The sequence below is a fragment of the Alexandromys fortis genome, unplaced genomic scaffold (genome assembly GCF_014885135.2).
Source record: "Alexandromys fortis isolate MF-2015 unplaced genomic scaffold, M_Fortis_MF-2015_v1.1 scaffold_125, whole genome shotgun sequence".
In the NCBI taxonomy this organism is placed as follows: domain Eukaryota; kingdom Metazoa; phylum Chordata; class Mammalia; order Rodentia; family Cricetidae; genus Alexandromys; species Alexandromys fortis.
Genome location: NW_026068026.1, coordinates 276441 through 304298, shown reverse-complemented (window position 1 = coordinate 304298; position 27858 = coordinate 276441). Strand labels below are relative to the sequence as shown.

The 27858-nt window shown below is 57.5% G+C and overlaps 2 protein-coding genes across 2 annotated transcripts in view; both read right to left on the bottom strand.

Moving 5' to 3' along the window:
- Window positions 1–120: 120 nt before the first annotated feature.
- Window positions 121–8882, bottom strand: Nxph4 (neurexophilin 4). Its single transcript, XM_050163949.1, has 2 exons — window positions 8658–8882; window positions 121–1646 (listed from the first exon to the last, which is right to left on the bottom strand). The coding sequence occupies exons 1-2, from the start codon at window positions 8712–8714 to the stop codon at window positions 789–791; spliced, it is 915 nt and encodes a 304-aa protein (XP_050019906.1). The 5' UTR covers window positions 8715–8882; the 3' UTR covers window positions 121–788.
- A 4144-nt stretch (window positions 8883–13026) lies between these two features.
- Window positions 13027–27858, bottom strand: part of Lrp1 (LDL receptor related protein 1) — a 79603-nt gene continuing 64771 nt past the window's right edge. The window contains exons 58-89 of the mRNA XM_050163948.1: window positions 27614–27733; window positions 27002–27189; window positions 26683–26888; window positions 26043–26231; window positions 25416–25564; window positions 24976–25069; window positions 24622–24738; window positions 24333–24452; window positions 23882–24004; window positions 23628–23753; window positions 23129–23245; window positions 22506–22612; window positions 22281–22413; window positions 21429–21548; window positions 20602–20724; window positions 20209–20349; window positions 19993–20127; window positions 19799–19918; window positions 18820–19088; window positions 17284–17462; window positions 16820–16926; window positions 16459–16575; window positions 15903–16079; window positions 15660–15800; window positions 15384–15557; window positions 14811–14972; window positions 14284–14458; window positions 14051–14152; window positions 13847–13911; window positions 13673–13763; window positions 13448–13592; window positions 13027–13306 (exon numbers count right to left, since the gene is read on the bottom strand). Of these exons, the coding sequence (XP_050019905.1) occupies window positions 13166–13306; window positions 13448–13592; window positions 13673–13763; window positions 13847–13911; window positions 14051–14152; window positions 14284–14458; window positions 14811–14972; window positions 15384–15557; window positions 15660–15800; window positions 15903–16079; window positions 16459–16575; window positions 16820–16926; window positions 17284–17462; window positions 18820–19088; window positions 19799–19918; window positions 19993–20127; window positions 20209–20349; window positions 20602–20724; window positions 21429–21548; window positions 22281–22413; window positions 22506–22612; window positions 23129–23245; window positions 23628–23753; window positions 23882–24004; window positions 24333–24452; window positions 24622–24738; window positions 24976–25069; window positions 25416–25564; window positions 26043–26231; window positions 26683–26888; window positions 27002–27189; window positions 27614–27733 (4473 nt within the window). The 3' untranslated portion in view covers window positions 13027–13165. The remainder of the gene's footprint in view (window positions 13307–13447; window positions 13593–13672; window positions 13764–13846; window positions 13912–14050; window positions 14153–14283; window positions 14459–14810; window positions 14973–15383; window positions 15558–15659; window positions 15801–15902; window positions 16080–16458; window positions 16576–16819; window positions 16927–17283; window positions 17463–18819; window positions 19089–19798; window positions 19919–19992; window positions 20128–20208; window positions 20350–20601; window positions 20725–21428; window positions 21549–22280; window positions 22414–22505; window positions 22613–23128; window positions 23246–23627; window positions 23754–23881; window positions 24005–24332; window positions 24453–24621; window positions 24739–24975; window positions 25070–25415; window positions 25565–26042; window positions 26232–26682; window positions 26889–27001; window positions 27190–27613; window positions 27734–27858) is intronic.

The following is a 27858-nucleotide window of genomic DNA, read 5'->3' as shown; positions in this document are numbered from 1 at the left end:
GTCTGTCAGTCTGTCTCAGTTTCCCCCAACAGACTCCAAGAAAGGAGGCCTTGGCTCAACCTCTACCAGACAAACCCCACACCTGCCCGCCCCCCTTTCCTACAAAGGTCTCACACAGGCGAGTATTGGATTTCGCTTTATTTTGTTTCCCTTTCCCGTCTGTTTTGGCATAGAAAAAAAAAATATCACCGAGAGGAAGCAGCCAGAGAGGGCAAGTGGAGCCGGACTGCTGGGGGGCGGGCGGGCGAGCGGATTAGGGGGGGCGGGGGCAGAGCACAGGGGCCAGGCAGAGCCCCCTGCTCAGGACTTTTGCTTCAGTAAGGTTGGGAGAGAGCGGGGGACCGACATAGGGCACGCAGAAAGGGAAGGGGCTAGATGGGTTGGGGCTTGTAGACTGCTACAGTCCTGAGGGGTAGATAGGACCGGCGCTTAGGGTAAGAAAAAGGGTCAGGCCAGGTGTCATTAAAGCTGCAGGGTGGGCAAAAGGGGAACCAAGACGTATTCGTAAGGAACCCTAAGAAAGCGTCCAAGCCCCTCCCACTCTGGGGTTGTGCTCTTGGCTCCTCCAATTTACGGTTCGTTTGAGACTACCCCAGCCTCAGGGACACTCGGGGCCAAAAGGAAACGGAGAACCACGCTGACTGATAGTCCCGGGGAAGCCTGTTTTCCTCCACCCTACCCACAGTGGAAGACGTGGGGGGCAGTCACAGGAGCATGGGGTAAAGGGAAGGGTCCCACCTAGTGAGGCTGAGATCTGGTGGGAAGCTCGGGGGCCCAGGACAGGGGCGCTATCCAAAATAGGGGTGCTCGCTCTGAAAGTTATAGTCTGGGCACACCTTCTGCACCAGTTTGTAGTCAAAACTGAGGAAGGAGACGAAGATACAGATGACTTTGAAGGGCTTGGCGCAGAGCCAGGCGGCCTGGCTTTGCGTGTGCTCGGTGAAGCACACCTGTGACGGGTCGTACAGGCATGGGCGGTGCTTGCGAGCGCGGTTTGTCTTCTCATATTCCACGTGGCAATTAAAAGCGCGCGACTCTTTGGCCCCCGGCACTCCCAGCGCGCCTCCGAGTGGGCCGGCCAGTGCGCCCCCAAGGTTGCCGCCCAGCCCCTGCCCCGCCATCCCCAGAGGGGGGCCCAGTCCAGGGAGCACCCCTTCTAGTGCCAGCGTAGATTGCAGAGGATGGGAGGCAGGCCCAGGCAGCCAGACGCCCCCGAACTCCACACGCTTGGAAGGCGGCACGATACTGACACTTAGGTTACCCAAGCTGGACGAGTTGTGACGGAAGTACACACTGAAGGTACCGTTCACATGGTCCACGATCTTGCCGGTCACCAGCAGCGAGAACTTGAGGGTATGAACACGAAAGTAAAAGTCCCCCCAGCCGAAGATCTTCTTGGCGCGGGCCGCTTTAATGGATGGCTTCCTCTTGGTGCGCGGCGCGGGCGGGCCGCCAGCAGCCCCGGGCTTGGCCAGCGCCCCGGTGTGGTTAGAGGGCCAGGCCCAGCTCCAGGTGCGCCCCGTGCCCAGGCCCTCGGAAGACCCGGGCGCCGGGAGGTGTTGGCTGCGGGCGCCCCCTCCGGCCAAGGCGGGTCGCAGTTCCAGATACTGCGGCCTTCCGGATTCCGCTATCTGGCCACTGACTGCCTGTGTGGGAAGAAATAAGAGAGACGCTGGACTGGGCAGACCACAACGGTGGCTCAGGAGTGTGTTTTGGGTTAGACCTTGTAGCCCTTGCAAGCTCTGTGATCTTGGCCAAGTCATTTCATGTGTCTGGACCCTCGTTTCTACGCCTGTGAATGTGACCTGATGATCTCTGGGTTGTCACAGAGCTCCAATGTGGGCTCAAAGACAAAGCCAGCTTTGGTGTGGGTTGGAAAAAGGAGAGACCTTTCCGGATAGTCTGGCTTTTCCCAGTGATGGCCCTGATTGTGACATCCTCACCATCCAGCATCAGGAAAGGGCTGGCTTCTGCAGAGACCAGCTCCTTCCTTCCAGGAGGGGCCTCTAAGAACCAGCTGAGCAGAGAAGGATCAACCACGGGTTGAAGCTTGGAGGATAACGGGGTACTCCTCCTGTCCCCACTTCTTGGCTTGGAAGAGCGGGAGGAGTCACCCTGCCTGCCCACCGGGCTGGCCTGTCTCAGGTGGCAGGGATCTGGGAGACAGCACTGATGGATCGAGAGGCAGGAGCGCCCGGCCAGGCCCAGGCCATCAATTATCTTGGGGTGTGTGTGTGGAGGGGGCAACCGGGAGTAAAGGAGCTGGGGGAGAGTGACGGGAGAGTGAGAAGAAATATGGAGATGCCGCTCCGGCACAGCGAGTGGGAGGGAGAGGAGCCGAGCGTGTCAGCGTGTGTCAGTCAGCCTGCGCTAGACACCACCAGTAGCTGGGCCCTGACTGCCTGCAAGTCCCTTGGGAGAGGCAGTTCTGTGTGTGCCTGGGGTGGTTGTTATCCTGAAATGGTTGTGTATGTGTGTCCATGCGTTCGGTGTGGGTAGCTTCAGTCTGTGAAGGCTGTGTACCTCAGCAAGAGGAGGCTCTGTGTGTGTGTGTGTGTGTGTTCCCATCTACTTGTGGCTGCTGTCCGTCCATTGTGTATTTGTGCCTGATCACCTGGGGCCAGGAGGCTGTGTACATCTGTGTATGTGAAGCTGCATGTGTCAATTTGTAACAGTGTGTGTGTGTGTGTGTGTGTGTGTGTGCATAGCTGTGGTCGTTGTTGCCTGTGTATAGGGTGGCTGTGTGATTGTCTAGAGGTGTCATTTTTTTCCCTGTGTGACTCTGTTACCTGTCCATGTGTCAGGGTGTAAGGGAGGGTCACACAGTGACAGTGGCCTGTGTCCACAGGAACGAGTGTGTTGCTCACACAAGCATGCCGGCATGGTATATATGAATGCCAAGCGTGCTGACTTGCAGGCTGAGAATAGAGGGGTAAAGGACCTGGAAGATGGGTGACCCCTCTGTTTGCATTCGAGTCTACACACTGTGTCCACAGGGGACCAGAATGGCAGGGCTGGGCTAGACTCTCGACTGCCTGGTCCCCTGGTCCCGTCCCTGCAGCACTGCGATCCCAGGTTATTAATGCTGCCGCCACCCGCTCGTCATACATATTTATCGCCCCCCTCCCTCCTCCTCCCAATCCAGGTGAGGGGGGTGGAGGTGGCAAGAATGATTGACTCAGGCAGACAAACCTGAGCTGGCATCTGACACCCGGAGGGTACACCTGAGTAGGGCTAGGGAAATGGGCTTAGGGTGGGGGTGGGGGTAAGGAAATAGCCCCAGGAGGTGGGGTTGAACCCCAGGCAGGGGGTTGGAGGTAGGAGTAGGTGAGGCTTCAGGGAAAGCAAAGGGAATGTTGTAGAAGTCTTAACCCTAATCTCTCCCCCTCTGGACCAAACCTCTCCTATTTCCAGCTAGCCCAGCACCCCCCCCCCCAAGCTGCTCTATGCTAAGATGCCAAATGCCCCCAGCTATGACTTCCTAAGACATCCCAGCACTCTGTGTCCTGCACCCAGCCTAGGACTGCTCAGGGCTGGTAGGTTCAGCCTCTTCAGAGAAGAGATGGGGTGGAAATGAGGTTTGGCAGGGCAGAGAGAGGTGCCAGGATGTCCCCCACCTCTGATCTCAGACAAATTGCTGTCTGCTTCTATGATCCTAGCAAATCCCTGGGCTTTGGAGCCCCCACCCACTGCCAGAGACAGCTAAGATAAAAGGGAAGAGTTGGGGGAAGGCGGCTGAAGCGACCTTGGGGGTGGGGAGCTCGGACCGGGAGGGGCGAGCGTCTGAGAGGAAACGAGCCGAGAAATGGGAACATGGAATAAAATAAAATAAAATCCTCCCTCTGGCTTCCGTGATCGCTCAGGCTCTCTCTCCCTCTCTTCCCTCACTCTTTCCCTGTCTCCATCCCTCTCTCTCCCCCTACCCTTTTCTCAATCTCGGTCTCAGTTTCTTTCTCCACTCTGTCTCCAATTTCCAGTTTGGGGAAAGCCCCCACCCTGTGACATTTCTGTCTCTCTAACCATGGCTCTCTCCTCGGTCCTCCTGCTTGTCAGTCTCCAGCGTGGGTTGGGAGCCAAGGATGTGCGGGGTGACAAGGTGTGGTTAAGGGAGCCCCTTTCTGCCAGAGCCCACCCCACAAAGACTGAGGGCCTGAGCCGGGTGTTGTCCAAGGAGGATCCCCCCCCCAACTTGAAAGCTAGTTTAATTAAACTAATTGGGCGCAGTGACATTTGCAGAGGGGAGAGGCTAGCCGGCTGGCTGTCAGCTGGGGTGGGAGGTAGAGGTGTGTGCGGTGTCTGAGGGCCTAAAGCAGACTCCTTGAGGCCTGCTCCTGCTCCGGAGGAACTCAGCCAGGAACACTTGCCCCAAGGCAGCAGGCCCACGCACCTGAGGGGGAGTAGAGGCCATCTCCTGATGCTAAACAAACTCCACCAAGGCAGGGAGGGGAGGTGGGGGCTCTTTGGGGACAGGACTGCTGGGAATTGGGAGGGAGGATCAGGCTGACAGCCCCCCTTAGCCGCATTGCAGGGTGCGCCTCCCTTGGGCCTCTAGGCTACTTCATTGCTTCTCTCTTTCTTCCCTTTGGGTCAGAAGGAGCTTAGGATTCATCAGGGGGGGAGGCATCAGCACCCTGAATTTGGGGAAGGGACAGTCTAGGCCTGGGCTGGGGAAGCAAGCAAATAGCACTGAGTCCTTGTAAGTAGAGAACCAACGGTCACTGCAGTCGGGTCGGGGTGGGGTGAAGTCTGGCTGGGAGCTGTGGGGGAGGGGTTGGGGAGGACAGGCTGAAGTGAGCACCAGGACAGAGGTGGACTGGGGCTAGGATTGGGTACTACGCTGGGGAAGCCACAAGGGTAGACGTGGGGGCAAGAACAGCGAGATAGGAAACGGTGGTAGGCTTAGATGTTGAGGGGAGATGGACCAGAAGAATGGAGAGAGACAGGAGAGGATGGGGGCTAGAATGGAGACAGGCATGACCAATGACAAATGGACGCTGGAGACCGGCTGGACCGAGGATGGGACGGGGTGGGCCAGAACAGGAAAGGAGGAGAAAACAAGGTTGCTGATAGAGACCTAGGAGATGGTATGGGGGAAGCCACTGGGGACCCGAATGGGAAACAGGGGACAGGGAAAGTGATTGGCGATGTGGATAGAGACAGGAGCTTGAGGACAGGTATTCAGGTGAGAAAAAGGCAGAGTTCGGGAGGGGGCCAGGCAAGTGGAGGCAAGGGGACCTCTTCAGACTAGTACAGGGCAGGGATGGGGGCTTGCTGCTGAGGTGGGCTCTGTCCTTGGGCCAGTCGCCCTCTCCCCCGCAGCCCCACCCGCTTGCCTGCCCGCGGCCTGCTGCGCAAGGCTCACCGTTATCTGAATTTTGATTTTATTTTATTTTATTTTATTTCCCTGCTTCCTAGAGCCGGCGCGGTCCCCCCGGGAACGGCCGCCCCCCCGCCCCCCGCCCCGCGCCTCACTTTATTATTGCAATAAATGTGCCTATAAAGGCGCCGGCTCCAGGGCGCGGTGGGGGGGGGGGGGAGCCGCGGAGCGGGGATGTAATTTCCCGAAGCCTGAGCCGGAGGGGGAGTGGGCGGGGTAGAGGTGGAGGAGGGGCAGGCATGGGGAGAAGGGGAGACTCGCCAATTTACAGAGCTCAAGGCCGCACTCTCAGCTCCCTATCCCGGTTCCTTTCCCCATCTACTGTATATCCCGGGATCCCCCCTTTGAACTTGAACCAGAGGCTCACTCCACTGCGACCTGACCCCCTCTCTGTTAATCTTGTCCCCTGGTCCGCACCTACACTGAGTTACAGGGGTCTCTCTATTCAAAGTTCCCTATCTCCTTGCCAATTATTCTAGCACTGACCCCTTACCTGCTTCCTTTCAAGGATTACCCCACGTTCTCCAAGTGTGGGTCCCTGACCCCAGTGACTCCTCTTTGCCTTCCCTTGCCTCACCACCAAATCTCTTTACTGTTGTTACCTCACCAAGCCCCAACCATGACCCTCCTTTCCAACGGCGCCCCTCCCATTCGGGATGTGAGGCTTGGCTGCAAGCTCTGGCCCAAGGGAACTGTCGCTGTAGACACCCCCTCCTCCAGTGTCCCTGGCCCAGCTGCGGCCCTTGATTACCACCCCCCAAATCCCAGCCAGCAGCTCTGGGCTCGAGCCCAGGCTGTGCGTGCCTAAGTGGCCTAGCCAGAGATTAGCTAGGGGGCTTGAGGAGGGTGGGGAGGTGGGAGGCGAGGTGGTGGTTGGCACAAGGGTTGTAGCTGACCCAGACTGAGAGACTCGCCCAGGTCTAATCCTTCCCTGAGGCAGGATAGAGCTGAAAGGTCCCCCAGGCTTCCCCACCCTTGCCCTCCCCCAGCTAATTAGTAATTAGTGATTAGTGATTAGTGACTATTGATCGCCTGCTGTTTCTCCCAGTAGGCAGCTGCTTTGGCAAGGGACGAGGAAGGCCGACTTTGGAGCTTGAAGACTGTATTGGGAAGACCAGAAGCAGTCAGGCCAGTCAAGAGGCCAGAGCCCCTGGGTCGGGCAATGGAAGCCAGGAGTACCAGACCCTGAGAGGAGTCTCAGGAGCCTAGAAAGAAAGGAAGAAAGCAGAGAACTCCTACGGGAATGTAGGGTTGGTAGTATTGATGGTTAAGATTTCCAAATGCTGTCTGAGGAACTGGGCTGCCCAGCCTCTCCTCTCTGTGTCCGGCTCACCTTTTGCCCCCTCCCAACACTGGCATCAAGAGATCCCTGAATGCAGTGATTACACTCGGGTATATGAACAAATCTGAGGCTCACAACCCATGCCTACACTCAACTGGACCCAAAGCCATGAGCACACAAATATATACTCCCAAACCCAGACTCACACGCAAACAACAGATGTGCCCCCGTATGCAAATACATCAGAGACCCTGGGGGTCGATAGACGTGCACACATCCTACTTAGGAGTCCACATGAGAATTCCCTATGCAGAATTACACACATCCACACACCACGCATAGACACAGCTTCTCACACATGCACAGGCTGGACCAAATGGCAGATAGGCAGTTCCCTGCTGCTTCCAACTCAGCCACCCCCCAGCTGCAGCCCTCTCTCTGACAGATAGATCCCATCTCTCATATCCTCATGCTCACTCTCCCTCAAGTCTCTGCCAGATGTTTAATTCCCCTTCAGGGGGCAAAGGAAATTAAACCAGATCTGTCCACAGGGAGTTAATTTGATGGGGAGAGAGTGGAGAAGGCAGTGTGTGTATGGGGGGGGGGAGGAATAGGGGCAATGGTATTTCCCTCCTCTGTGACCCCAGGCCTTCACACACTGTGGTTTTGGACCTGACCCTCTCCTGTCATCTTCCTGGAGTAAAACCGGGCCTCAGGTTCAAAAGGAGCTCCCACCAGAGGCAGCAATGTTCACACAGTGGGCTTCTCCCCCCCCAGCTTCCACCCCATCAAGGTCACTAGGCAGGCGGCCTTGGGAGAATCCGAGGACTCTCCCAGCTCACTGGGACAGTCTCTACCCTACTGTGGCTGTTGAGGAGACTGAGGGTTCAGGTGTTTTAGAAAATTACTTGCTTCTTCTGGCTTCTCTTGGGAGCTGGCAACTGAAGTCCAAGAGAAAAGGCTATGGAGTCACCTGCTTGCCCTTAACCTGGGTAGGGCATAGTTGGGAATGGGAGGAGTTGGGGGTCAGGGTCTAGACCGCCTTTGTGGATCACAGACTGGGGCACTGTGAAGCAGGCACAGTCATTCATGCAAAGCCGGCTGGGTGGCCGGCATCTCCATGGCACACCAGCATAGACATGTACTCTGGGCCCCAGTGTTAAACACCAAGCCTGGATTCCCTGGACACATGCTAGCACACGGGGGCTGGTGTTAAGCCACACGCCTCACAACGGCAGGCACGTCTGTGCACACCATGCATATGAACCGAGGATTTCAAGTAGAGTCCGGGAGGATGAGGTCTGGGCCCTTTTTAGCCTTTGGGTCTTCACCCAAAAACCCCAGGAAAAGAAGCAGTGAAGAAGGATGGGGGCAGGGTGGAAGTGGGAAGAGAGACTCCCCTTCCAGACAACCCCCACTACTGGGCGCGAAAGGGGGGTGTGTCTGTGAGGTTGTGCAGGGGAGATGGTGTCTCCGCGGGAAATGTGATGGGAGGTTGTAGCCAAGTTTGGCCCTGCTGGTGTGGGTCCTTGGAAGTGCGTGTGCCTGGGCCATCTATGTTCGGATCGCAGAGCCTACCTGGCATTGTGACAAGTAAGGAGAAGAGAAATGGGAAGGTAGAGGGTGAGGGGTGGAAGGACAGACAGAGAGGAAGGCAAGCAAAGTAGGCGCGGAAAGAAGGCTAGGCTAACACCCTCTGGCTTGTCTGTCTGTCTCGCACTCCTTCCCTGTCTGGTGCACTCGCGGGTCGCGCTTCGTCCCCTCCCCCGTGGTGCCTGAAGCCGATAGGAGCCCGGCCTTCACCCTCCACCTTCTAACCCTCAGCCAACTTGCGCTGGGCGCGTGCCAGTCCTAAAGCCGGCAGTCTGTCTGTCCGCGTCCCTGAGGACGCACAAAGTTGGGACGCTTAGTGCTGGGGGCGGGGCGGACGCCCCGAGCCCCCTGGCACACAAGGTTCTTCGTGTTTGGGACCCCGCGCCTTGGCTTTGCCACCCTTACCTTCCTAAGGAGCCACGGACCAAAGAGCAAGAGGAGCCATTCCGGGAGCAGCCGCATCTTCCCGGGCGGCCGGGCGAGTCGGGCAGGGCGGGTCCTGGGGTGGGCCGGATAGGGCGCAGGCAGGGCACGGGGCGCCGGGCTGAGGGCGGCAGCGCGAGCGGCAGGAGCGGGCGGCTCGGCCCGCGGACTGAGCGGAGAGGAGCGCTGCGCTGGGGGCGGGGCGCCGGCGGGGGAGAAAGTTGGGTCTGAGTCGGGCGGGCGGGAGGGGCGGTGCTCCGCGGTGCTCCAATCCCGGCCGCGCCCCGCGCGCCCCCTCCCGCCCAGCTGGGGGCACGGAAGGTGACTTTCAACGCGACACGCCCCGGACACGCCCCTGGCTCAGGTGTGAATCCCCAGAGGGTCGAGGGGCTTGGGGGTGGCACCCTAAAGATGCCAGGTTTGGGCTAGGACTGGGCATGGGGCTCTAGGGGGCGTCGTGGAACAGGAGCCCCGCCAGGCTCGGCTGCGCGAGGACCAGGGTCCTGCGATGTCGGGGCGGAGGGGTCCCTTCTATGCTCCAGGCCTAGGTGGGTCCCAAGCAGAGAGTGGGACAGGGGCCGAGGTGAGGGCTGGCGGGGCCTCGGGCGACTACCATGGCACACGGCGCTGACGGGGATGGATGGGCGCCCCGCGGCTCATTCGGCCCGGAGATGAGAATCATTGATCACGGACGGAAACCCCATCACGTCTGTCAATAGGGCTGACAAACGGCGCCCGCCGCCCCGCCCCCGCCCCACGGCACCTCTGAGGTCTCTGAACCCCTTGGCTAGACGGGCTCTTTCTAGGTTTGGCCCTCTCGACCCGCATTGCTGACCCTTGCCCAGCCCAGGGCAACCTTAAGTGGCAACCATAAGTCCTTAGTGCCGTCTGCCCAGCCTCTTGGTACAGTCCTGTGCTTTCCGTCCCATAGTCCCATCTTCCACTCCCAGCTCTCCTCATCCCGTCCCCTTTCCTGTCTATCTCTGTCCTTGTCTCTGTCCCCAGCTCCAGCACTGTCTCTGGGCTCTTTCTTCATCTGTTCCCTCCTCCCACTGGTCTCTCTCTTCCCTGCCCAGGGAGTCTTCAACTGTCAGCTGTTGCTATGCGCTGTGGCTGAGTCTGAGGTGATGGTAATGACCAACACCTAGACAGCAAGAGATAGGAACAAGCAAAGAAATGAAGAGACAGGCCCACACCCCAAGATGTGTGTTCAGGCATACACCACAGTATTCATAGTAGCCTGCTACATTGTACAGTGAGTGCACACAGAGCAAAACACGTCCACGTACACTCGTGTACACAGGCACGCAAACTCAGATGGACACACATGATTTATGCACACAGGAGCACACGGTGAGATGCATGAACAGCCAAGTACGTAAGGAAGCACTGTCTTATCTTGACAGAGGGCAAACATTCAAGGAGCTGAACACACACACACACACACTCTGTCTCTCCCTCTGTGTCTCCCTCCTCTCTCTCTCTCTCTCTCTCTCTCTCTCTCTCTCTCTCTCTCTCTCTCTCTCTCTCTCCCCCCTCTCTCTCTCTCTCTCTCTCTCTCTCTCTCTCTCTCTCTCTCTCTCTCTCTCTCTCTCTCTCTCTCTCCCCTAAAGACAAGCCTGAGGATTTGAAAAGGACAGACACATATAGGATGTGACAGACACCAAAAAGAGGGGGTCAGGGAAAGGACAGGGATGCTGAGGGGCTGAGGCAGGTGCTGTGGTGACACCCAAGGAGACAAAAAACAGGAAGCAGCTATTTGACTGCAGTCAGGGCTGGAAAAAAAAAAAAAAAACGCAGGACAAAAGTGTCAGGAGCAAGGCCAGATGGCCCCAACCAGAACCCAGGGCTGATCTCAAGCCCAGGGGGCGGGGTGGGGGGGGATGGTGCTTGGTACTGAATGAAGGCCAAGGTGGTCCTGTGTCTTAGGGACAGTGCAGTCTCCATCCTCAGGAGGCCAGACCCATCCCATGACCGTTCTGGTTAGTCTTGGGTCATCTGATTCTCTCGGAGACGGAGATGACACACGCATGCACTGCACACATGTGCACATGCCTTATCTCTGGGTCTTGGCCTCTGCTCCTGAAGATCTCCGCCTATGAACCTCTGCCTTTCATTTGGTCGGCACCAGTCTGCACAATTCTGTTCAGGATCTTGTTGATTCCTGAGACCTCTCCCATTTGTCTGGCCAGGTTTCTGGGAGATGCTCCAGGTGGTCCTGGCCAGCAGAGGGAGGACGCTCACCGAAAGGGTGTGCTTTCTCAGCCACAGCTGGGGCCATCTCGCACTACCCAGGATCTTGAGGTGACAGGCAGAGAATCAGCGACTCCCGGGGGGTGGGGTGGGGGGGAGCTACAGATGTAGGCTGGCAGGAGGGGGCTGGGAGGGTGGGACTGCTATGGCGGGGGAGGGGTGGGGTGGGGGGGTGAGACGCGCAGTCTCTGGGGGAAGGAAGGAAGATGGCTGACAGGGTGGAAGGGTCAGTACAAAATAGCCTCAGGGAAGGAAGTGAGAGGCTGGGCTAGGGTCCTTGGCAGGTGCGTAATTAGTGTGTGGAGCTTTAGGATAAACCGAGCTACAGGAGTGCAGATGCCACCTGGTGGCCAGAGGGAGCCACAAGCCCATCACTTGAGGATCAACAACATCTTTTTTTTCTTTTCTTCCCCAGCATGGTGGCTCATCTCAGGGCCCTGGGGAGTCTGGGGAAGGTCTCAGGGCAGACTTTGGGGATAAAGTTGGAGACGAGGGAAAAGGAATGGTCTAATTCCTGGATGTGCGTCTGTCTATAAGCCTTCCCAAGGGAGGAAGCGAGGGATAAGTGCCCTGGGAAGCTGACCAGTGAGGGTCAGTGATGAAAAGGAGGCCTTTGGGAGACATTGTGTTTGCTGTTGCAGTTGGGAGCGCAGGGTTCTAACCCTCCCTGTCCTGGACAGCGGTAAGCTGCAGAACCTTCCGCAAGAGGTTCAGTCCCCTTTGAGAGAGGTCCAAGGAGATCTGGAGTAACTTAGAAGGCATAAGGCTTCTCCTGATCAACTCCTGGAATCTCTGCAGTGTTTACTGGAGGCTGACGGGGCTGCAAACTGTCTTCCCAGCTCTCCTTCCCTCTGGCTCCTCTCCCCTAATTCAGGTTTTTAATTGGGAAAAAAAAATGGGCGTGTGTGCCGATGTGTGCATGTGGAGGTCAGGGAACAATGCTATGGAGCTGGTTCTTGCTCAGTTTTCCATGGGTTCCGAGATCAAACTCAGGTCATCAGGTTTGCTCGGCAAGTGCTCTACCCACGGAAGCATCTTGCTGGTCATACAGCCACGGTTTTCCTCGTGGCATCATAGAGAAAGGTATCAGCATTTCAAAGGAAGCTGGGAGCAGAGAGCTGAGGCCGATCATCATGACCCGGTGTACTCTTTTCTCCGGGTGTGGCAGCTCCGTGTGGGGGACCGTGGGGGACAGGTGCACAGTGGAAGGGGTAAAGCAGTCAGACAGATCTCCAGGTCAGTGTGCTGGCACCAGGGGAGCACAGGCTAAGGATATATGCCAAGAAAAAACAGCTCTTCCTGCCACAGGAAGACTGGAGATGGCATGAGGCTGGAGACGTTGACCTTAGGGTTCTCAGGCTGGCCTCCAGCTTGCAGCACGGCTCCCTCTGGTGGCTGAAGCGGGCCGCAGCTCCCAAAGTCACACTAGCAGGCAGACACATGGCTTTTTTTTCTTTTCTTTCTTTTTTTCTTTTTTACAATTTTATTTATAACAATATCTGTGTTATTTAGTTGTAAAGGAATTCAGCAAAAATTATTAAAACGTTCACGTCCCCAAAATGGGGCTGCCCGCTTGCTTGCCCTTCCTTGGTATGCCCCAACTCTTCCTGGTCCTCAGGGGAGGGGAAGCTGGGGGAGTTTCCAAAGAATGTGTACAGCCCTAGGAGCCACAGGGGGCAGGGCACCGGAGAGGGGAGCCTGTCTGGAAGGGGTACTGAGTATGGCCATCTCAGAGGTGCCCCCAAAATGGGAGCTGGGGCTTGGGGTGACTTCCCTCAAGAACTACAACAACTCCGTCCCTCCTGCCTCACAAAGCCGAATCTTCCAGACAGGGTCAGCAGAGGACACCACCTCCCCAGAACTAACCCCAGAGAACTGAGGGGGGAAGCTGGGACAAGGAGCCCGGACAAGTGTCTTGTACAGGCGGAAGGCCCTACCGCCAGCTTCCAGGGGTGTTTGGTAGGGAATGGAGATCAGCTCCTTCGTACCTTTGAGCCACAAGAGCCCTCCCTGCCCCCTCAAGGCAGCATGGGGAGGGGGTGCTGAGGAGCAGGCAGGAAGGAGGGTGGAAGAGATAATACTGTGCTTGCTTGCTCGCTCACATATAAAAAGTAATTCCTTCATTTTTACATTTGTACATCCGGCAGGGCCGGCCGGGGAAGGGCTGGCTGGGGAGGGGGCTCATTGAAGGACGCGTCTGTCAGGGGCTTTCTGAGGACGTCCGTTGGGGCAGGGCCCTATGCCAAGGGATCCCCTATCTCGTCCTCAGGTCCCCGGCCCAGGAGTTCTCGCTTCTCGTCCGTGCTGGCCAGGGAGTGGCGGCTGCCATGGCCCCCCATGTAGAGTGTGGCATATACCGGGTTGGTGAAGTTGGTAGGCTGCAAAAATGATAGAGGGTTCAGATGGCTAGAATTTCCTAGCCCCCACTTCCGTGACATCGTTCAGTCAAACACCTTTGGTTGTCCTGCCCACCCCCAGTCCCTGGACCCCGAAAGCCTCTTCAATGGCCTCCACTCTACCTTGTCAGGGTCCAGGGCAAAATCGGCATCCAGTAGGCCCCCAACATCATCGGGCTCTCCGCCTTCATACATCTTGTAGGTAGGGTTCCCAATTTCCACATTCATGGCCCCGTTGGTCATCCGCTGGTGCTGGAAGCCCTTGGCCCTGGGGAGAGGCAGGAGTCAGGGAGCAGTGATGCTGGTGAGGGGGGTTATAAAAGATTCTCCAGATTCCCAGTGGCTCACCCTCGGACTCGCCGCTTGTACCAGAACACCGCTCCTGCCACCAGCAGCAGCAGCAGGAGCAGCAGGAGCGGGATCAGGATGGAGGCCATGTCTGCAGAGAGAAGTCAGAAAACTGAGCCTGAAGCCCGGGGAAATGGGGGGTACAAGGCTCTCGCTCTACGTCTTGGCACTCACGTCCAGGCTGCTGCTCACTGACGACCTGGTCCTCACAGCGGGGGCCCGTCAGATGGGGTGGGCACCTGCAGGCAGGGAAGCAAAGCTGAGTGGGTCGGCATCACCTCTGCAACCACTGGAGGTGCAGGATCTAGGTGGAGCCACAGGGCCCGGAGGGCTCTCCTGCTCAGATCTGAGGGTGAGGGAGGCTCAGGCCCAACTCACTGGCACTCGGGCATCATCTTGCTGTTCATTGTACAGGAGCCGCCATTGCTACAGTGATCTTCGCAGGTCAGACAACTGGGGGCTATCCGGCCATCAGTGCAGCTGCAGAAAGGAATCAAAATCTGGAGCTGGGGCTGGCAGGACAGGGGCATACAGCTGTGCCAGGGCTCGGGGTGGCAGGACGGGGACATACAGCTGTGCCAGGGCAGAATGTGGAAGCAGGCCCCACTCACTTGCAAGTGACGTCTCCGGTCTGCTTATTGACCACGCAGGCACCTTGGAGACAACGGCTGCACTTGTCCACCTCACACTTTGTCCCCTCAAAGTAGACAGTGCAGCGACATTGTCGGGAGCCGTTGGCAGCCATCTGACACGTGCCAAAGTTCTCACAGTAGCCTGAGCACTGCCCTGTGGTTGGGAATGGAGAGAAAGTGCCCCAAGCCCCACCTTCATGAGGGTCCACGATGCAGGGGTAAGGACTCTCCAGGACCTAGGGATGACTCCTACCTCCTCCTGAGGCCCTACTGCCCTGCTGTGGACCCCGGGACACAAGGATGCCCCTAAGCATTCAGATAGAACATTCATCTCGTCAAATAATCCTGACGCCTGGAGGTTCCCGACGCCAGGGAGGTGTGCCAACCTCGTGGGCAGCACCCACAGCCCGAGCATGGTTCATCTGCATATGGCTTCCCTCCTCTCAGCTTGCCCCCTTGTATTCCTGCTTCCCTCTTCTTCCCCGGGGCTGGGATGATTCACTCACGGTACTGGCAACGGTCACCCAGGAAGCCAGGTAGACATCGGCACTGGGGCTGGTTGCCCTGGTTGACGGTGCAGGTGCCATTGTTGGCACAATAGCCCGCACACACCTGCTGGGTGCACTTGGGGCCCGTGAAGCCTGTGGGGCACCGGCACGTGGGCATGCCTGAGGGGAGAAGAATTTTGAATGGGACTGTGGTACTGGGAACCACCTGGGCCTACAACAGAGTGTGGAGGAACCCTGGGGAAGCAACGGCCAGAGGGAGTGGGTACTGGGGCAACAGAAGAAAAGAGGTGAGGTGAGACACCTGCCTGAGGATGGAAAGGACCAGTCCTGGGAGGGTTGGGGCCCAGGATGGAAAGGACCAGTCCTGGGAGGGTTTGGGGACCGGGATGGGGAAGGACCAGTCCTGGGAGGGTTGGGGACCGGGATGGGGAAGGACTAGTCCTGGGAGGGTTGGGGACCGGGATGGGGAAGGACCAGTCTTGGGAAGGCTGGTACCTAGGATGGAGAAGGACCAGTCCTGGGAAGGCTGGGACCCAGGATGGGGAAGGGCCAGTCTTGCTGGGGGCATACCAGAGGGGGAAGCGGCACAGGTGCCCCCGTTTTGACAGTACTCCGAGCACTGGTCCAGCTCACACTTGTCGCCGGTGTAGCGGGGCTGGCAGCGGCACTTGGGCTGCCTTCGCACATTGAGGAAACAGCTCCCGCCATTGAAGCACTGGAGGGTGCAGGTCCCAGGCCTAGGGGCTGTGAGAAGAACTCTCAGGCCAGAGGGCTGGGACCAAGGGTCAGGGAAGCCAGAGGCTCCAGGGAACGATCCTAGGGTACCCGAGAAAGGGGTGTACATACCATCTGGAGGGGGTGTTGGAGAGGGCACAGGCACACAGGTGCCATTATCCAGTCTCTTTCCATTGGGACAGGTACAGACAGGCCCACTGGGGCTCAGCAGACAGAGCCACTCACACTTCTTGCGGTCACAGGGGTTGGTCACTGCAGGAGAGCGGAAGGAAGGGGTGGACACTGAGCAGGGCTCCTCCTGAGCCCTGTGGCCCTACAACACCCCCTCCTCACCACACCCCCTCCCCGCCACACCTTCCGGCTGTTTGTGTTGATGGTAAAGCACCACGTCAGAGGCGTGGCTCAGACCCCCGGTCAGGTTGACCAAGGGGCTGTGTCCAAACTTGTGGATCTTGAAGACACGGTTATTGATGTAAGTGACACCGTAGATATAGTCCTCAAACACATCGATACTGAAGGGGTGACTTAGGCCTGGGGGAGAGAGAAGAGTCAGGTCCATCAAGATGGGTGCCTGGGCCCTGGACTCACTGTCTGAGACGCCTGGCTTCGTCAGGCTAGGCACCTCCAAACTTAACATCCAAACCAACGATCCCTGCCCCCCTGCTGGCAAAAGGTCTCCTCATCCTAAGACTTAGGGGGTCACAGGAGACTTCAGTTTTCTCTCCCCCCATGTTCCAAGTTCTTCTACCCCCGCTGACTTTACACAACTTAATATTGGAAGAATGAACAAATGGACGGGTGGGGGCCCGGCTACTGAAGGACGGAGGCAGTGAAGTGAGGTCTCTGGGCTCAGTGGAATGGGTGGGAGGCCTGGTGGCAGGGCTAGGGACCACACTGCCACCCTCCTGACCTCGCTTGCTGTCAGCAGCCACGATGGGGTCAGTGCCGTTGAGCCGGATGCTGCCGATGACCGAGAGTTTGGCATCTGCCCAGTAGAGCCGCTCATTGTGATAATCCACAGCTAGGCCTGAGGTGAGAGAAAGCCGTGAGGGCTCAGCCTCTGCCATGCCAGGCTGGGTGCGGAGAAGACTTGATTCTGTCTGGTGTCTGGGGCAACACCACCTTGCTCACGTGATCTCTCCCGGTCACCCATGGCCCTTAGCCCCAACCAGTTGGAAATGGCCTGCTCCACAGCCCTCAACTTTGGGGGACTTCTGAAGCAGCTGGGACCAGAACTTGCCCCTCCCACACCCTACCCCTGCCCCAGGGACCTGTGGGCCACTGAATGTTGTCTTGCACGAGAGTCTCTCGAAGGGTCCCATCCATCGCAGCTGTTTCAATCTTGGGATGGTTCCCCCAGTCTGACCAGTACATGGTACTAAGGAGGGAGAAGGGAGAGTGGGTTGGTCTCTAGGGCCAAGGAAAAGAGCATAGTGAAACAGCACTGAGCATGGTGTGGGTGCTGCTGGGCAACTGGAGGAAGATGCCCGTCCTCCTCACACAGAGATCCAGGAGAGCACCAGGCTAACATCTTCTACTCTAACTACAATATGCTAAGCCAGTAGCATCTAAAGGGGCAGAGCTGCCCCCTGAAGGGGGGCCCAGATCTTGGCCGCATGTGACCGCCAATCAGAGGGGAGACATTCAATAGGGCCGGAGTAGCCTAGAAGCCTGAGGTCTCTGTCCCCTGCTGATGACACCAGCCCAAACACCTCCCCCCAGGACCCTTGCCCACCCCCTCAGTGGGTCCACCACGATGGCATGGGGCTCATCAATCATGCCCGAGATGAGTGTCTTGCGGTTCTCGCCCTTCATTTGCGCCACCTCAATGACGTCTCTGCCAGAGTCGGTCCAGTACACATTCCCGGCCACCCAGTCGATGGCAATCCCCCGTGGCATCTTCAGCCCTGAAATCTAAGCGGGGTCACACATTCAGGGATCATCATCTCTTTGTCTTCCTGTTCATTATGTCTCTCCCCGAGCCTGCCAGCCTGCTCTTGTCTGTTACCCCTGACTAACAGGACTACGACCAGTCTCCAGGTCTCTATCAGCTCAGGCTGATTTGGAACTCACTGTGTAGCCCAGGCCGACCTCTTATCTTTTGATCTTCCTTCCTCTGCTACGCATACAGCTGGAATTACAGGCATGAGCCACTATTTCTGGCATATTTTCATATTTTTCTAGTTTATCCTCACTTTTTAAAAAAAAGGCTTTAGGGTAGGGTGGGGGCAGTGAGATGGCTCAGTGGATGAAGGTGCTTGCTGCCAAGTCTGATGACCTGAGTTCAAATCCCTGGGACTCAAGTGGTATAAGCAGAGAACTCCTTAAAGTTGTCCTCTGTCTTCCAAATTTGCACCATGGGGGCTGGAGAAATGGCTCAGTGGTTAAGAGCATTGCCTGCTCTTCCAAAGGTCCTGAGTTCAATTCCCAGCAACCACATGGTGGCTCACAACCATCTGTAATGAGGTCTGGTGCCCTCTTCTGGCCTGCAGTCATACACACAGACAGAATATTGTATACATAATAAATAAATAAATAAATAAATAAATATTTAAAAAAAAATTTGCACCATGGCATATTCCATGGCATATACATGCAACACACACACACACACAAGCACTTTCTCTCTAAACATGTAAAAAAACAAAGCAGTCTATAAAGCTGGGAGTATAGTACATGTGAGGTCCTAGCACTAAAGAAACAAGCAAGCAGATAAAAAAGCCTATAAGATATTTTCACTAGCTGGGCTGCGGTGGTGGTGCACGCCTTTAATCCCAGCACTTGGGAGGCAGAGGCAGGTGGATTTCTGGGAGCTCGAGGCCAGCCTGGTCTACAAGAGCTAGTTCTGGGACAGGCTCCAAAACCACAGAGAAACCCTGTCTCGGAAAACCAAAAAAAAAAAAAAGATATTTTCACTGCTGTGGCAGGGGATCAAACCTACGGCTTCCCACATCCTACCACTGAACTCTGCATAAGCCTGGGATATGTATTAATCATCTTACTGACAAAGTGAAGCCCCGAGTAGTTGAGCAAGGTGGCCAATAGTGACATGGAGGGGTGACAAGCAGGAATCAGAGCGGGCTCTGATGCTGTCAGTCCGTCCTGATGTCGTATGCTGCCACGTGGCAGGGCCAGCTAGCGACAATCCTTACTGCTCGGGCTATCAGCTGTGCTTCGGCTGGCAATCTCGACTGCTCCTGCCTTCTAGCCTTAGGCTCTGCCAGCCCCTGCCATCCTGCTCAAGTACTGATCTGTCAGGCTGGGCACTTACATTGAGGTGAGTGACGCCCCGGTCGATCTGCCTCCGGTGACGGTTGGAAGTGGTAGGAGGTGCAGCCGGTGGCAGGCTCCGGTAGGAGATGGTGCCTGTGTGCCAGTTGGTCCAGTAGACACGGCCGGCCTTGACGTGAACATCCATGGCGTCTATTCTGACGCTCTCGTCGCCCTGGAAGGCCTGCTCGTAGGCCGAGTGGGGGTGCCCGGGGAACAGGCTGCGGATCTCATTGTCATCGGCAATGTAAAGGACCTGGTACTCGGAGCCTGCCAGAGTCAGAGACCGCCTGTCAGATGGGCTTGAAAGGTCGAGGCAAGAGCCCAGGGCCTGAGTTCGATCTTGGGACTCGCATGGCCAAGTACTGGGGAAAGATGACCTCCAGTCGAGACCCTGGCACTCTATAGAGGCCTCTAACCTAATCAAGCCATTGTTTTAGACCGAAGGGATGATTCTGGAGCATCCAACATCAGGCTGAGGACTCGACTCTGTGCCCCAGACTGATAACAGAATGCCCAGATCCTTCAGAAATCTGCCCTTGCGACCCACCTCCCTACCAACGGTTCCAGGAATTCTGCCGTGCGGTCATGGCATGAGAGCCTCTTGGCGGTGTGTATATACACGTCCACGTGCATGTACAGTGTGTGAGCACAGGCATATGGAAGGAGCAATGCCTTGTTGTCAGAGCACAGGGGACTATGCAGGTGGGCCCATGAGCTGAGTCTAACTGTATCCTCAATCTAGGGCGGGCTGAGGGTTGTGTGCCAGGCGAGAGTGTGGCTCTCACACCTCAGAGAGCTTCAGAAGCCCAGCCGGCGGCCTCTAATTTTCCTATGCTTTGCTCAGGATGGTGTCTGGTGTACCTTGACTCTGGGGGGCCCCGCCTGAGCACTGAAGTTCCATTCCAGGCCAGCTCCATTTTCTATGTCCACGTGGACTGGCCCCACCCATCCTCCCAGTCCTTCGCCGACTCAGTTACCTTCAGCCTTGCAGGTATTGTGCGTCTTCATGAAGTTGCGGGCGCAGCTGCAGAGGTGGCCACCCTTCGTGTTGTTGCAGAGCTGCGAGCAGGTGCCGAAGCGCAGGCACTCGTTGATGTCTGGGGGTGACATTGAGGGTCAGGGGGGAGTCTAGGAGCCGGGGCTCCTGCCCGTCTCCCATGCAGCTTCCTACCCTGACATCCGGGCTGGCCTGGCACGGTGTGGAAGCCGGAGCGGCAGGCACAATAGGCGGCTTTCTCGGTGCGCACACAACGTGCCTCGTCGCCGCAGATGCTGGCGTTGGTGGCGCAGCTGGTCAGCTTGGGGTCTGTGGGAGACAAACGGTGGATTTCCTCCCCCGAGCCCTGCCCCGTGGTACCCCGCCCTCTGTGCTCACGCCGGGCCCTACCGATGCTGCAGTCCTCCTCATCGGAGCCGTCACCACAGTCGTCAAACATGTTACAGCGCAGCGAGGATGACAGGCAGCGCTGGTTGCGGCACAGGAACTCCTTCTTGTCTTTGCAGTGGGGATTCTGGGTCGTGGGGGGCTCTGGGGAGGGAGGAAGCTTCAGGCTCTGGGTACTGACTGCACCACCCCTCCTCCCAGAGAGACCTGGCTAACCAAGGTGTGTCCCAGCCGCTCCTCAAGCTAAGGCTGGGTGTGCTAACCCTGAAGACTGGGGCCCCAGGAGGCCTCCAATACCTCCCCCCAGGGCTTCCCGCGGCCCAGACCTAGGACCCTGTCTTCAGCCTCGCAGGAGTGTGCGCCCCAGGTATAGCCCCCTCACTGCCCTCAGCTCACCACAGTCTTCCTCATCCGTCCCATCCCCACAGTTGTCTGTGCCATCACACTGGCGCCCAATCCACAGGCAAACACGGTCGTTCTTGCAACGGAAGGGCCGGTTGGGAGGACACACAAAGCGGGCTGGAGAAGCCAGGAAACAGCCAGGGTTAGACTTGGAGTGGAAGGTAGGGGACAGTTGGCCACTGGGGAGTATGGGAGCCATGTCCCTACCTGACACACTGTCCTTACCTTGGACAATTCCCTAACCCCACCTTGCTCCATCCTAAATCTTTTTGTTTGTTTGTTTGTTTGTTTGTTTTTCGAGACAGGGTTTCTCTGTAGCTTTGGTGCCTCCCAGAGATCCGCCAACCTCTGCCTTCCGAGTGCTGGGATTACAGGCGTGTGCCATCACCACCCGGCCTTTGTTTCTTGAGACAGGGTTTCTCTGTAGGTTTTGAGCCTGGAACTAGCTCTTGTAGACCAGGCTGGCCTCGAACCCACAGAGATCCGCCTGCTTCTGTGTCCCGAGTGCTGGGATTAAAGGCACGTGTCACTACTACCTGGCTCCATCCTACATATTTTTTAAATATAATTTATTTTTCTTTTATTTGCATTGGTATTTTGCTACATGTATGTCCTTGTCAGGATGTCAGATCTTGTTGTTGTTGTTCTTCTTCTTCTTTTTTGCTACATGTATGTCCGTGTGAGGATGTCAGATCTTGGAGTTACAGACAGTTGTGAGCTGCCATGTGGGTGCTAGGACTTGAACCTAGGTCCTCTGGAAGAGCAGTCAGTGCTCTTAACCACTGAGCCATCTCTCCAGGACCCATCATCCTACATCTTACCGCATTCCTCGGGGTTCTCGTCTGAGTTGTCCCCACAGTCGTCCTCACCGTCGCACTTCCAGGCCAGCGGCTTGCACAAGGTGTTGTTACATTGAAATTCATCCAAGGGGCAGGTCCTCACTGGGTGCAAGTGAACAGAGGGGTAGAAATGAACACAGGCTGCGGCTGCAGGATCGGATCTGTCAATCCCCTCCAAGGTGGGGGGCTAAGGGGTCCCCAGACAAGCTAAAGCATAGTCTGACTCAGGTGTCTTAATTTCCTGCCCAGTGGGCAGAAGGGCAACGGCTTCCTCTGGTATTGGGAGGAGAGGCTACTTAGGGATGTGCCCATAGGGGTTCAGGATGCTATTCTTGAGTAGATAAGAGAGGACACCTGAGCCTAGTGTAACCTGTGGCAGGTGCCGGCTTTAGGTGACGATCCTCAGCCTACAAGGCAGAACCAGGAAGGCTGCCTTCCGGGTTGGAACCCCTGCTCCAGCCCTCAGCTTCTTCAACACTGCTCCCTCAGGCTACTGAGCAGACCCCGACTCACTGCCTGCCCTGGGGAAAGACGGTAAGCAGGGTCTGGCCTCTAACCACAGCCAACTGGGCGGACCAGGTTCCTGCTGGATTTCTACACAGCTTGGCCCCTTAGCCAGGTTAGGGCACAACTTGCATAAAAAATGTACCCAGTGGGCCTGAGCCTTGTCCCTTGCTACACCCCCCACAACTCAGGACAGTGCCTGGCTCTCAGTAGATGCTCGATAAAGGTTTGTGGCAGGAACAGTGTATGAAGGAAATAGAAGACTAAGTGAACTGGGCCACACAATGGCCTGGGGGGTTGGGGTAGAGAGGCCAGGCCAGAGGGGCTCACCCCCGGTGCCACAGGCTTCCTCGTCACTGCCGTCCATGCAGTCAGCATCCGCGTCACAGCGCCAGCGCAGGGGGATGCAGTGGCCACTCTTACACTGGAACTGGTCCATATCACAGCGGGGGGTGCAGTCTTTCTGTGGACGGGAGCCAGCAGCCTGGTCAGGGCCCTGGGGTTCGGTCCTAGCTCTACCGAGGCCACCCGCTTCCTTGAGATCTCTCTGCTCACCTCGTCTGAGCCGTCCGCACAGTCATGATCCCCATCACACTTCCAGCGCCCAGCAATGCAGCGGCCGTTGGCACAGGAGAACTCGCTCTCGGAGCAGGGCCGAGGGGCTGGGGAAAGACAGAACCCAGCACGGTGGACACAGGGCATCTCCAGCCCTGGGAAATCAATACCTCAACCAAACCCAGGCAGCTAACTGACTCTCCTCATGAGACCGGTGGGCAAAGACGGTATTCACGTTTATCCCGCTAGGAACAGACATAGGGCAAGGGCTCAGGCCCTTGGTCCTATCCTAGGACAGACCATGTGGGGGGGAGGGGCAAGACCACTGGGACAAGCGGCAGGTCTGGGGAGAGGCCAGCTAAGGATGATGGGCAGAAGGACAGCACAGGGGCAGGCAAGGTTCCGGGGCAGAGGTGGCAGGAACAGGGGCACATCAGAGACACCTACCTCTGCGACCCCAAGAGGACAGTGTGAAAATGGAGAGAAACATGAGATGAGGTGAAATGGGCACGAGCTCAGATACACGGCATGGAGTGGGGTGGATGGAGCCGAGGGGTTGCTGACCCCCTTGCCCTGGGAGGGCCACCCCCTGCACAGGCCCCGGGAGAGGGAGGGTGACATACTGCAGCTCTCCTCGTCAGAGTTGTCCCCGCAATCGTTGTCATAGTCACACTGCCAGCGGCCGGGCACACAGCGGTTGTTCTTGCAGCGGAACTGGTAGGGCTCACAGGTGCGCTCGTCTGGGGGAGGGGGATATCGGGGCAGTCAGAGACGGGTCTGGGGTTGACAGGCGGGGTAGGAGAGCCTGGCTCTGGGGCTCAGGCGGGGACACGCTTGCTGTGTGGTATCTACAGAAGGTGGCTGATTAGGGGAGCCAGTAAACACGAGTCTCTCCTAAGGGGTGGCTAGAAAGAGGAACAAGGAACTGAGAGGTGGTGGGGCCTGCCAGGGAAAGCTGCAGTATGCCCTATGCCCGTGTGTCAGCTCTACAGCGTCCACAAGAGCCCTGCAGTGGGGCCACACTGAGACCCGGCCAGCAGGCAGCCCAGAGGTCTATCCTCGAACTCTGTTCCTCCCCCGCTAACCTGAGGTTACCATCTCCCGGGACAAGCGCGGGCTCACCACACTCCTCCTTGGGCTCATCGGAGCCGTCCCCGCAGTCATCCTCGCCATCGCACTTCCAGCGTGCCGGAATGCAGCGGCCAGAGTCCTTGCAGCGGAATTCATCGACCCCGCAGGTCATCTGGGCTGCAGGACGTGGGCACGGGTGAGGAGAGTCTCCTCAGGGAGCCAAGGGGAAGGGTGTGTGCCCACTGGGGTAACGGAGTCACAGGTGCTGCAGGGGAACGTGGGTGCCAGGGCGATGGGCAACTCACTGCAGTTGGCTGGTTCGTCACTGCCGTCCACACAGTCATTGTCCCTGTCACAGACCCAGACGCGGGGGATGCAGCGCTTGGTGATCGAGCACTGGAACTGGTTGGGGGCGCAGGTTACCTCGGCTGCAAGGGGGATGAGAGAATGAGGACCCTACCCTTATGCCTTCTCCCAGTTTCTGGTGACCATGTCCTCCCTCTTCCAAAAGCCTGGCCCTGCCTGGTTTTGGTCAGGAGGAAGAAATGCTTGCTTTATCCCCAGCCTGCTATTTGTTTTTCTGGACCTGCCGTCTGTCCATACCAAACACAGTACTTGTATAAGCAAAACCAGGAGACATCCAATGTGACTCCTGTCACCACTCCAGGAAAGCTGACTAGCACCTCGACGGGAAGCAAGAGGGAACAACAGTGTGTGCCAATGTCCCCTGCCCATGTCCCTGAACCTGGCACTTACGGCAGTCTCGTTCATCTTCCCCGTCCCCACAGTTGTCCTGTCCGTTACAGCGGAAGATGCCGGGAATACAGCGGTTGGTGTTGGTGCACTTGAACTGACTGGGCAAGCAGACGTGAATGTCTGGGAGTGGAGAAGAGGAGGGCTCAGGGCAGGTGGGGGCCCGTGTCCCTCATGGGGGAGGGGTGGGTGGAGCCCTGGGCGGGGCCCGAGCAGCAGAAATGCAGCCTAGAGAGAAGCTGCTGCAGGCTCTTGTTTCCTTGCTAGCACTGGTGTCTGGGCCGCTCCTTACCACAATTGGCCTCGTCACTGTTGTCTTGGCAGTCATTGTCCCCATCACAGATGAAGGCAGGGTTGGTGCAGATGCCGGTTGAGCACTGGAACTGGCCTGGGCGGCACTTGAACTCGGCTGCCGAGAAGGAAGGCTCGGTGTCAAAAGTGAAGGAGGTGGGTCAGTGAGATGGCCCCGTGATGGTACGCATGTGCACGCACATACATGCACATGTGTGAACACGCACACACACACACACGAACACACACTCACGCACACGCACGTGAAAAGGAGAAAATGAGTCACTGAAGTTTCTGGCCCTGGCGGCCAGTGAGGAGCCTCCTGCCTCCCACGCCTGCCTGCGCCCACACTCACGACAGTCTGGAGGCTCATCCGAGTGGTCCCCGCAGTCATCCTCCGTGTCACACTTCCACCAGAAGGGGATGCACTTGTCGTTTTTGCACACGAACTGGAGGGCGGGTGGGGCAAGATGGGGTTGGTGGGGGCGGGGCATGGGGCACTCAGAAGCTTTTCTTTCAAGGGGGCAGAAATAGTTCGCGGGGAGGTAGAGCTGGACAGACAGTTGGGATATGACGGATGTAGGAAGGACAGATGGGGATGTCTGTAGGGGACAGCACAGGACACTGGTGAGGTCAGCACTAAGGTGCGGAGGTGTCTGTAAGGTGACAAGTGTAAAAGGCATCGCTGTGGGGGACAAGAGGTGGCGAGAAGTGTGGAGGTGTTGGCGTGGGAATGACAGATGCACAGGCATTAGAGAGGCTGCGGGGACACTGCGAGTCTGAAGGGAACCCTACCTGGCTCGCTGTGCAGTTAGACACACAGGTACGGCCATCACCACCCAGATAAAAGTTGGTGGGGCAGGCACATTTGTGACCACCCCCAGGGGACAGCAGGCACAGGTTGCTACAGCCACCGTTGTTGACTTTGCAGGGGTGATTGGGCACTGCCAGGGAGAATGAGGTAGAGGGTCACGACTCTGAGGTCACTGGCCTCTGACCGGGAGGGTGAGTCCTGCTGGGAATGGTTTCCGGCCTTCTAAAGGATGTCTGGTCTGCTCCTCCCTGCTCAGGGGTACAGCAGGCCTTTATCCTGCTGCTTTCATGAGGGGACTGAGACCAGAGACAGGAAAGGGTCAGCTCAGGCTTGGACCTCACACCTGAAGTCCCCAGGATCTCTGCCTGCTTTCTGGGTTTCCTCTGACGCTCTTTGCCCACACTATTCTCTGGACTCCCTAACTTCAGGGCATGGCTGCCAGGAGACCCCAGTGTGGAACCCAGGGTGGCTGGAAGCTGCTGAGGGTCCGGCCATACTGTCTATAGCCTCTGTAAGTCTGGCACCTGGCAGGGATGCTGAGTCAGTGCCAGGGTGGCAGGAGCGGTGCCGAGAGCTGGGCCTCCCGCACCCTGCGTTCTCTTGCTTACCATCTGGCTGGCGCAGAGCATGGAAGACGTGAAGGTCCATGGGCCGGTGCAGGGTGCTGATGAGCAGTGTTTTGTTGGCACCCGTGGTCTTGTGGGCCCGGTTGATGGACTTCGTTTCCCAGTCTGTCCAGTAGACGTAATCTTCAAATAGGGTCAGTGCAAAGATGTGTGGGATGTCTTGGCTCAGCACTGCGGCAGGGGAATGCAGGGGAAGACACGGCAGTAGTTAGCACCAAGTATAGACTGGGTTCCACGCCTGCTGACCTCCTGAATTCCCATCACAGCCCTGAGTTGGGAATGAACCCCAGTTTCAGATCTTTCTATGGCTTCCTAAGGCTGTATAGGGACAGCCTGTCTATCAGCCACATTGCTGCTCTAGAGGAACACGCAGTACCTCTATGAAAGTACAGATCACAGATATTCCTCAGATAGTTCTCCTGTGACCAGCCCTCAGGCCATCACCCTGGGCTCTTCCCCCACAAGGAGCTGGACTGTGGCCTGGCACCAGGCCCAGTCCGAGAGAAGCACCAGGGTATTTGAAACCCCAGACCCCTGGCTTGTGGTTTCAGTACACCATGCCTTCTTGTCCCATCACTTTAGAACCCCAGGTAGCTTTGGGCAGCCTCACTGGCATACGGACCAACGTGACGATTGGAGCCATCCAGGCTGGCAAACTCGATGTAGTCCTCACGAGCGTCAGCCCAGTAGATACGTTCCGTGACATAGTCCAGGGTCAAACCATTGGGCCACGTGATCTTAGTGTCCACAATGACGCTGCGGCCAGAACCGTCCATGCCAATCCGACCGATCAGTGAGTGGTCACCCCAGTCCGTCCAGTAGAGGTACCTGGCAGGTGGGTGGCAGTGAACCCCAAGAGTCTAGAGATTCATGGCGCCAGAAGCCTGCAGGGAGTCTGGGCTTGCTTCCCAGGGTGCACCTGGCCCCTCCTGGCTACTCACCCATTCTGCACGTCCACCACCAGAGCCCTGGGCTCACGGAGACCAGAGCTGACCAGCACTGTCCGATAGGCTCCATTGAGCTTGGACACCTCAATGGTGTCTCTGCCTTTGTCACACCAGTATAGGTTACCACCCACCCAGTCCACAGCCAGCCCGTCTGGGTTACTAAGGCCCGTCCGGTGCAGCACCTATAGGGGGCACAATGAGGGAGAAGCCTGAGTGGAACCTTCCGGCTCTCTGGGGCCTGGCTTCTCCCTCCCATGAAATGGAGCACAGCTCCTGCTCCTGGCTTCGCGGGGAAGATGACAGATCTAAATGTCCTGTACCGAGCAGGGGTCTAAGGGATTGTCAGCAGGGGCTCCGGGAACACCGGCACACACCTAGTGCACAAGGAACCGCTCAACATAGCAGAGGGAAGGCAGGAAGGGTCCTTGTGTTTGCACTCTGTGTTGGGAGGCGGGGGGAAGCTAAAACAGGCAGGGTGTTTGTGTGGCCCAGCGATGGGGGAGAAGCGGTGTTGATGGGGACATGAGCTGTGTGGGGAGGGCTGTGGAGCTCATCCATGGGGCCCCCTGGGTGCAGGTCAGCTGACCAGGGGCAGCCCTTCCTCACCTGCACATTGCTGCCATTGAGGTGCATCCTTCGGATCATGCTGCCCTGGGTGGTCACGTCGGTCCAGTAGATCATCTGCTCTCGGTAGTCAAAGTCCAAAGCCACAGCATTGTTCAGGCCCTGCGTGTGGAACGGGAACAGGGAAGTCAGCTGCTTCCGGGACACATGTGCGTCTGGGGGATAATGTGGCTGGAGGGAGGGGCCCAGGAGACAACCGGGGGGGGGGGGGGGGGAAAGGGGGGGGG

Bases quoted from the DNA above. Each gene is read 5' to 3' on its own strand.
- Nxph4 (XM_050163949.1), bottom strand. From the start codon at position 8,714: ATGCGGCTGCTCCCGGAATGGCTCCTCTTGCTCTTTGGTCCGTGGCTC. The intron at 1,647-8,657 runs GTAAGGGTGGCA...CTTCCCACACAG, and splicing joins GTCCGTGGCTCCTTAGGAAG to GCAGTCAGTGGCCAGATAGC.